The sequence below is a fragment of the Myotis davidii genome, unplaced genomic scaffold, assembly GCF_000327345.1.
Source record: "Myotis davidii unplaced genomic scaffold, ASM32734v1 scaffold70, whole genome shotgun sequence".
NCBI classification, from domain to species: domain Eukaryota; kingdom Metazoa; phylum Chordata; class Mammalia; order Chiroptera; family Vespertilionidae; genus Myotis; species Myotis davidii.
In genome coordinates, this window is record NW_006282434.1 from 2,143,717 (window position 1) to 2,153,672 (window position 9,956).

Below are 9,956 nucleotides of genomic sequence, written 5' to 3' on the forward strand. Positions count from 1 at the left end.
AGAGCGTCAGCCTGCGGACTGAAAGGTCCCAGGTTCAATTCCGGTCAGGGGCATTGTACCTTGGTTGGGCCTTCAGATGTGAACCCGGTCCTAAAATTAGACAAGCCTTCCATCTGGGCTCAGGCTTGCAGAAGCTCACACGCAGGAGGAGCAGCCCTCCCCCCTTCCTGTTCCTCACATTAATCAGCCTTTCAGATCTTCCTGTGACTGATGCTGCAGCCTCCACAGGGCAGCAGAGGCATAGCTGGGAGATGCCCACGCACCCGGGCAGGGGGCTGGAGGTAAGGCCTTTGCTGGGCGTTCCTCCTGTCTCAAAAGGGCAGACCAAGGAGCAAGGCAGTGCCCTGCTGAGAAGCAGGACCAGGGTCCAAGCTGGCAAAATCATAACATCAAGGCATATATAAAGAAGTACCTTCATGTGCCTACATTGGGCGTGTTCATCTTTGGCAATGTATTATGGGGTTTCTGATTGGGTCTAAACATTGTGCTCTGTTGGTGTTAAAGCACTTTTCATCTACTCTGACCCTCTCATCTAATCAGGTGGGATAAAGTAATAGCTTTATTGGTAGTGCTGGGATTAGAAACAAATCAGTTTGTCTTTATCATCATCAGAACGTTTGTGTTAAAACATTAATAAAATAACCATTTACATACTGAATGGTTCCTATGTTGCAGATGCCTTGCTAAGCTCTTAAAATCCATTATCTTGATTTATTCCCCATAACAACCCTATGAGGTAGTATTGTCACTATCTCAATTTTGCAGATGAGGGAAAGGAGTCTCAGAGGGAGGTTATCTTGCCCAAGGCATGCGAAGCCCAGTGCCGGGCACTCAACCGAGTCCCCAATTGTCTAATGGATCGCTCTGAGGCTACAGCTCAGGAATACGTGAAAAGTAAAACATAGCTGTCTCCGTGTTGTAAAATATCTTTATCTTTTGTTTCACCTTCCATCTCCATTTTGGAAAGCTGTCAGATTTTTTCCCCCCCTCTTTGTAAGGTTTTATGGGAACAAGGGGTTTAAAGTTCTCCATATCACTATCTTGCTGAGGAAAGTTTCTGCCTTATTGGATTAACCCCAAAGCTTCTGGGGTTTGTAAGAGAATTTCATGGCCGATTGCAGAAATCAATCTGCAGTAATGTTCAGATGTGCTTTGTTTTGTTTTTTTCCTATCCTTTCTCTCACCTTGCCCCATTGGTTTTGCCTCAGGAACAGGGAGTAGTACCCAGAGTGACTTGCTAAAATATGCAGATTGAGAGTGTGAGGAAATTGCAATGAGTTGAATCTAAAATACATCCTTCTAAAGCCACATATCAATACCAGCCTGCAATTCTTAGACTGGGCAAAGGCCTTGCAGAGAGACTCCATACACTTGCTCTGACACCCACAGAGCCAAAGGCAGTATTAGATCTAATTACAACACCTGTAAAAATTCTCCCATGTAAACTGGTACTGAAGAAGCAGGGATCATGGGGTGGGTTTAACCAAGATAAATGTACAAACGATTGGGCAATGATACTGGGTCTTTCCCTGGCTCCCACAGACTGCTTTCTGCAAAGAACTGATCTTGATTTAGTCCCCTGGTGTCTAGAAAGTGAATCACTTCTGAAAAACGGAAATTATGCTAAGAGAGTACTTTAATCTCCCAGAGAATTACATCCAATAATCATAATGGTCCTCAGTATTCATAATATTGCTTTTCATCTAATAAGCACTTGAGATCATTAATTAGAAGCTTGATGGAATTCCTAAAGACTGGATGTGGGAAACCATTCCTGCAGCGAGGTACATTCACAGACTTAAGGTGGAGCTTCTGGCAGCCTAGGGAAAAGGCAGAATCCCTCCTTTTCCAGCCCCCAACTGTAAGGATTTTTACTGTGCATTAAGGCAAGAGGGAATAAACTCACATTACCATCATAAAACATAACAAAATGCCCAGAAAAGCCCTTATGGAATGCAAAGTACCAGAAAGGTAAATGGCTTTATCAACCATGAATTCCTCTGCAAAGCGAATGTGGCAAAAATTCTTCTTGCTTTTCCGAATCGCTGTGATATCACCACACTGCTCAAAGACTTCTTGAATAATTTCCTCAGTGGCATTTTCTGGCAATCCTCCGACAAACACAGTCTTACAGCCAGGAGGTCGTTCTCTTGTGGAAGGAGGTGGAAGATCTAATAATTAAGCACAAGAAATAGAGGGTTTTGCCTTTGATTTCTTTGCGCTCTTTTTTCCGGTTCACCTGGCAAAAGTAAAACTCGCAGAGTAACTGTCTCCTCTCTGGATAATGATAAATTTCTACACCGACTTACATTGATCATGGGCTGTCTTGTTTTTCAGTTCCTCTCCCCTCCTCCTCCCAACTTTCTTTTCTCTTTTTGTTCATTTCTACACAGAGTAGCTAGGCTTGTCCGTGAACAAAGATAAAGTAAATGTTAGCATAATTTCATTTCTCCTTCATAATATGGAAACCCAGAAAACGAAGAAAAATCCTTTGCAAGGTACAAAGCATGATGAAATGACAACATGATGAAAAGCCTCGGTTCGTTATCTGCTTTGTCTTGTTTCGGGGTAAGGAAGCAGCAAGGCAGAACGCAGAGAGCCGAACCTGAAAGCTCGCGCAGTACTTACTTGGCTGGGAAACCCTGAGCCTGAAAAAAACTTTTTTTTTAGTATTATTCACATTGAAATGAGCAAACTATTAAATTTGGGGAAGGCTGTATAAAAAGATAAAATGTACACTGTCACAACATTTTACCTAGTTTATATGTAGATTACTAAAGCAATCTCCTGAAAAGTCCACTTAAAAAAGGCAACACTGATTAATATGAATAAAAAAAAAATCCTAGCTATTTAAGCCCACAAACTTAGAATCTGAGGCTAAATTAAAAAAAAAATTCTGACCCATTTATTTCATCAAATGTATGCTTCCTTCAAGCAAATGCAATTTGGCCCAGGGAGTCTGAGATGCAGGCTCCCCCCAAAATTGCTAACCGCCAAATTAATTCAATTTTCCATCTAGCAAAAAAACATTTCAGAGTTTTTCCCCCGCAACTGTGAAGATGGATGGAAGTGCTCACATATTTCACACTATGTTCTGCAGCAAAAGTCAGACCTCATTGCATGCAAAAAGATTCTTAATGTTGGATATATAGTTCCAAATCACAGGTACTGCCTTTACGGTGTTGAGTCAGCTCATGGACAGACATATGGACATATCTCCTCCACATGCATTCTAATCTAGAGATAAGGAACGTCTGTGGAATGGATCCCCCCACTCTAGTATCTATGTGGAAGAATTCTGAGTCACATCTGAAAATGAATGCAATGCTATGATAAAAACGAAAGAAAGTAATTTAAATTGATAAGCAAACATTTCTCACAGACATCACTTACTTGGATTTTGAGGGAAAAGAGTGCAACTCTTGCAGTGGATTATTTCTTTGATGACAGTCACTTCTGTTGGCGGCGGGGGTGGTACCAGTCCCAGGCCTGGGATCATTGGGTTAATGGGGGTGATCCCAGTCATCATGTTGAGGCCTGGATCAAAGCCTGGTACACAGATGGAGTCTGGAAAAAACACAAGATAACATTTTGGCTGGAGGATCTGAAATCTTTTACATTTTTCTAAAAATATCATTTGACTTTATGGTTTTTATTTTTTAGGAATTTCTCCTAGCACTGTAGAAAGCTATTCCAGAATGGGTGAGGAGAAAATAAAAGATGAACTTAAAACTACATGAAAAAGAAATTATACTATTTAAAACACTAACATGGCAGAATGGGACACAGCATATTAAAGTGTAAAACCATGTACTATGAAGCTTTGCTAATATTGTGATTGCATTTTCCGTTTCTTAACACTGATGTATTATTTACACTGCTTTATGACCCAGGATGTAGGAAGAAATATCATTTAATGTTGAAGTGGCCTGTGAATCTAATTGTCAACCTACTTTTATCAGAAGAGACTTCTTACCCAATTGACCTAGATTTAGAAAAGTTCAATTTATATGTGCACATTTTATAATGATGCATCCAGGTCCAACCTAACCCATTTCCCCCAAGAAATAAAAAACACACACAAAGAGATATTATAATTACTACAGATGGGTTAAATACATGCAGGCATAAAATTAACTATATACATTTTTTTATTGTTATAGTATTACATGTCTCCTTTTCTCCCCAATTAACCCCCCTGCCACTCCCACCCCCAAGGTCAAACCCCACCGCACCAGTGTCTGTGTCCATTGGTCATGCTAATATGCATGCATACAAGTCCTTTGGTTGATCTCTAACCCTCTCCCCTCCCCGCCTTGAGCAGACCTTCCAACTATATACATTTTTAAACCATACTTTCTCCCGGTAATTCAATCAGCAAATAACTGACCATCCTTCTGAAATCTTTATTCCCTGCATAAAAAACAAAATTTATGCCCTTATAAAAATTTGAAGGAGGCAGCAAAAAAAAAAAAAGAGTTTTCCAATATAAGCACTGAATTGTTCTTTTAGTGTGATAAAGAAGCAAGTAATTTCAAAGGTGATATAAAGGGACTTTGTTGTTTTCTTTGTTAAATAAGTAAGACTTTTCTAAGAGCAGGGGCTGTTCAAATGTATTGAGTTTCTAGAGTAGCTGCGAGGGGATCCCTCTCCTGGGAGATCTGTTTGCAGGAAACAGACACTCCCACTGGTGGTGTGATAATGTTCCCAGAAAGACAAATAGTAGCACAGATGCCACCAGGCGTAGTAGTCATGGTGACCCTCCACCACAATCCTCAGGGAGGACATTCCCTTCTCTTACTTTTCCTACTTGTTCTCCCTCCTTTTTCTACATCATTCTCCCTTCCTGCCTCCTCTGTGGCTCTCAGGTACCGCCTGGGCCTGGGCCTTGCACAGCCTTGCTCTTTCCTCACCTGTGCTGAAAGGTCACATAAGCCCAGAGGCAGATGGTATGACAACTGCACCTGGGTTTACTGAGCCATCCCAGAGCGTGTAGAAGGACCCACATATGCTCTTCCTTTCTGGGAAAAGGTTTATGATAGCTTTTCTCCAGCCACCCTGGATATTTCCACTCCTCCTCTGGGCCGCACAGAATAAGTAGGGTGATGCTGATCTGCAATCCCAGGAGGACTGCTGTCCCACTTATTAAATCCATTTAACTTGATGATAGTGTATCACCAGGGCTTCAGCAAAATGAGGTTGTTGTTGTTGTGTTTTTATTTATTTATTTTTAAATTCTCACCTGAGGATATTTTTCCATAGATTTTTAGAGAGTGGAAGAAAGAGGGAAAGACAGAGAGAGATATCGATGTTAGAGAAACCCATCCATTGGTTGCCTCCTGCACAAATCCCGACCAGGGCCGGGAAGGAGCCTGCAACCAAGGTGCATGCCCTCGACTGGAATTGAACCCAGGACCCTTAGGTCCGCAGACCACTGAGCCAAACCAGCTAGGGTGAGGTTGTTATTTTATTTTAAATATTTATTTTTGTGTTTTTTTAACCCTAAATATAAATGCAAAATAAGCATTGTTTTTGAAAGTAGCCACCTTGGCATTCTAGTCACTTCCTCTATAATTATGATTCTCATTTTCTTCATCTGTAATGGGATTGTTGACTGGAGAATTTTCTGGAGCACTAGCATTCCAGACTCTAGGGCTCTGTGCTGATGTTGCTCAAAACCACGATTTTACCAAAGACATACTATAAACATTTGGAAGTAACAGAGACAAGACTCACACTTGGGTTATTCATTTGAAATCCTCATAGTTTCATAGATCTTATTCCCACTTTACCAGTAAAGCAATTGAGGCTTAAAGCATTCAGTGACTTTCCAGCATCACAAAGCAAACACGGCAGAGTAGGAACTAGAGCCTGGGTCTCTGCTCCGTGTTTAAACAGGTCTCTTTTTAACTACTTCAAAGTTTCCACCAAGAATGACCCAGCTTGACCATTCACCTAATACATGCCACTACTAGAAATTTACTCTTTAAAAAAATCAAGACGTAGCCTTCTGATCCCCAGGCCAATTCTAAAGGGAAAGTTCCAGAACACAATGGTTCTCAATGTCATCATCACTGAAATAACATACTGGCTTTCACAGTGAATATATTAGAAATAAAAATGGGAATATCAGCGTGTTTATGCCTTTACTTAAGCTCATTCCAAACATAAGCTTTGCCCGTCTCTTTCCTGGCCTGTCCCTCACTATTGTTTGCCAATCCAGGGTGATTTAAGGCTGAAACCGCTCAGGGCTGCAAACCCTGGAATGAGAGCCCGTGAATGATATTAACCAGATGTTTCCCACAAATGAGATGAGAAGCCCAGTGCCTGCAGGCTTTTTTGGTTGTAGCAGACTTCTGTTCTCTTTATGAAGGCCACATAAATAAATAGTCAGAAAGGGGAATGAAAGACACTATTCCTGAGCATGCATTACTTGGCTTTTTCCGAGACACCCAGAGAAGAAACTCTGGGGTTTAATGGAATCTACATGGTGAGTGTGCTAACTTGAAAAGAGCTTAGAAAGGAATTAACACCTAAATTATGTTGGACCCCAAAGGATCTGAAATTCAGTATTTGAGGAAGTAGGGAAGGATTAAACTTTTTTTTTTAAGTACCGCTACTTTTTAACAATATATGAACATATGAAAATCGCTTTCTCGAACAGCACAGGGACCTACTATGTACTAACTCGTTAAAGCCAATGCACTATTTCTGAAAGTCTGAGAAAGACGCACATACACAGGACGACACAGGTGAGGAGAGAATGTTCGCTCTGAGCGTCAGTTCCTTGCTAAGAAAAGGCGTCCCTGTGAACTTCAGAGATAATGAGCTATAATCCCACTCGGGGAAAAGAGGAAGAAGGCTTAAATTGCAGCAAGAAAGAATCCAATTAAGTATATGGTAGAACTTTCTTTTAGAAACTGCACTTGAACAAGAGGGAGGGTTATTTATTTCCAGGACTGCGGCCCTGTCAGCTCCTCTCTGTATTGCTGACTATAGGCACAGAGGCAGCAAGGCCAGAGCTCAGCAATGTTTCTTTTTAGTTGTCTTTTCCCAACTGAACAGACAAAAACAGAAACAAATATCTCATTCACTGGTTCATATGTAGTTCAGTGTTTAACAATTAGATGGACATTTTTCAGAGGGCCGTTGGGGTTTTGTATTCAGGACTTTGGAGGCGTGGTGGTTTCATTCATTCATTCATTCACTCACTCACTCGCTCATTCATTCAGTGTTTACTGGGCACATACTATTGCCAGGATCTGGAGGAAATAACTGGGTTTGAGTAGAGCAAAAAGGATGGGCACCAAACTCAAGAGAAGAGCTAAAATATGATCTGAGGCTCAGAGGATTAAAAGAGCCATCCAGGAAGGGACCTGCCCAGGAGAGCCTGAGCTGTCTGGGAATTCCAAGTAGTTTCTAAGTGAGCACTCAGTAGAGTGGCTACAATGTTCTGAGGAGCCATGGGAGTCAGATCAGATCAGAAGCTCAGATCAGAAGCCACCCTGTCATTCAAGCTAGTAGATCGAGCCTTATTCTTTCTGGGGTGGCAGCAGCTAAATGTCAGTCAGATGTGCACTTGGCCTGGCCAGAGGCCCATACTGACTGGGTTCCCCTCCCTCCCCGCTTCTCTCTGTGTCTGCTGACCCTAAAAGGCTTGCCCCTTTTCTGCCTTAGCAAAAAGTCTCATTTGAGGTGAGAACTAGACCTGATTGGAAGAAAGGTAATAGAAGTGAGTCTCCAGTTAGGGCTGGGAATAACTAGGTTAGGTGTAAGCGTGGATCCTGCGCTAGGCTGGGCTGCAGCTGAGGGGACACAGGCAAGTTGTCAGCGCCAGGATCAAGTCTGGCCCAGAAAGTAGGACACAGTGCTCTAAGAGAAAAATACAAGAGAGGCAGCAATCAAGCCAAATGGTAGCACTGCATGTCTAGTCCTGTGTAGGGATTGTTAGCAGCAAGACCAGTCTAGGCAGGCCAGTGTGCCAGGGGGTCACTGGGCACATGTCACTGGGCCTGAATCCCCCAGGTCTAGGGTTCTGACTCAGGTCAGGGGGAACTGAGGTTTGGCAATAACATTACAGTGTCACAGGTCAAGAAATACCAGGTAATCATGCAGGTTAACTGAGTTTTGACTCAGTCTGCGGAAGCAAGACAGGGTCGTGACACCAGAACCGAGGCCTGGGGTTTGGGATGGAGGCAGTTCCAGTTATCAGTCCTGGGACACAGGGCAGAGCCTGACCAGTGTCAAACCCAGTTAGATGCTGGGTCCCAAAATGCAGGGCTCCAGGGCCCACTTCCTCCTCCATGAGACCCAGATGAGACATCAAGTGCATGGAGAGGCTGAGCACGTGGGAGCAGCGCCCAGGACTTGTGCCAGGCAGAGGGATAGACGGAGGGGCTCTGACGCGCCTGCAGTGGCTCCTCTCCCTTCTCCAGAAGAATTATGGACCCAAAACGATCTATCTTCACTCAACATGAAACTATAAGATACACATTCTGTTTACTGGAACAGGATGGAGAAACCATTTCTCACAACAGTGTCCCATTGCAATTTCAAAGCCCTGTTTGACTGTGTCAGTTAAGATCATGAACTATTACAGTAATGGTTTTTTTCAGTTCCATGTCCTCCTTTTCTCAAATATTCTTAAAATTATTTCATGATCAACAAAGGAAAGCCATTTTTATAAAGGTGACCTTGAAGTAAAAGGCTCCAGTCACAGCTGGTTCCTTGACCTCTCTGGGCTCGGGTCTTCATCAGGTGAATACGAACATAAACACCAGACAAACTTGCTCCGCAAAATGGAGGCATCAGAGAAGCCAGTCTGTGCAAAAGCAATTATCAAAGTGCTAAGGGGCTGAGTCTGAAGTCCAGTGCCCCTGTGATGAGGTCCTGGGTCGGCCACGCCCTGGCTTTGTGAAAAGTAATCTTTCTAAGTTTGATTTATAATATCTGTAAAATGGGGATAAGCATATATAAATGTTAATATTCTTGTGAGGATAAAAAGGGATTAAAAAACCAAAATGTTTAGCCTAAATGTCCAGCACATGGTAAATACTCAGTAAATGGTAGCAATTACTTACAACATTAATACATGTATATGTTATGGAAAATAATATAACATGGTCTACACATAGAGGATCATGATGATGACGGCAAAGTGTTTTGTTTGACAAATATGTGAGTGCCTGCTAGGTGCTCTATGTTTTGCTAGGTACTTTGCCTGAAAAGGCATTATACAGTATGAGTCCTTCCTTTATGGAAGTGAGAGTCCAGTGGCAGAAACAACTAACCAGAAAATGACAATACAGTATGACAACTTTTGTGAGACATTTGAATAAGAGGTGCCATGGAAACACAGAGAAGGGGCCATGAAAACCAGTCTGGGTTGCGGGCTGTTATGGTTGCATTTTGTCCTCCTGAAAATATATTTTGAAGAGCTAATCCCTCTGGTACCTGTGAATGTTACTTTATTTGGAAATAGGGTCTTAACAGATGGAATCAAGTTAAGATAAGGTCATACTCAATTAGGATGTCCCTATGTAATATGACTGGTGTTCTTATAAAAAGAGGAGAAGAGCCCTGGTTGGTGCGTTCAGTGGTTAAAGCTCCAGACTTGCACAGAAGGGTCACAGGTTCAATTCCAGGTCAAGGGCACGTACCGGGTTGTAGGTTCACTCCCTCTGTGCAGTAGGCAACCAATCCATGCGTCTCTCTTACATGGATGTTTTTCTCTCTCTCTCCCCCTTGCTCCCTTCCCCTCTTCCACTCTCTCTGAAAAACAATGGAAAAAATATTCTCAGGTGAGGATTAACAAAACAAAACAAAAAAAGAGAGAGAGAGAAGAGACATTGACAGACAGACAGAAAGACTGCCATGTGACAATGGGACAGTGATTGGAGATAAGCAGCTACAAGCAAAGGAACACCAAAGACAACAAAAACAACAACAAACAGAAA

The 9,956-nt window shown here is 42.4% G+C and overlaps 1 protein-coding gene across 1 annotated transcript in view; it reads right to left on the minus strand.

Moving 5' to 3' along the window:
• Positions 1 to 9,956, minus strand: part of ENOX1 (ecto-NOX disulfide-thiol exchanger 1) — a 271,625-nt gene that overhangs the window by 158,897 nt on the left and 102,772 nt on the right. The window contains exons 4-5 of the mRNA XM_006752974.2: positions 3,394 to 3,567; positions 1,965 to 2,171 (exon numbers count right to left, since the gene is read on the minus strand). Of these exons, the coding sequence (XP_006753037.1) occupies positions 1,965 to 2,171; positions 3,394 to 3,567 (381 nt within the window). The remainder of the gene's footprint in view (positions 1 to 1,964; positions 2,172 to 3,393; positions 3,568 to 9,956) is intronic.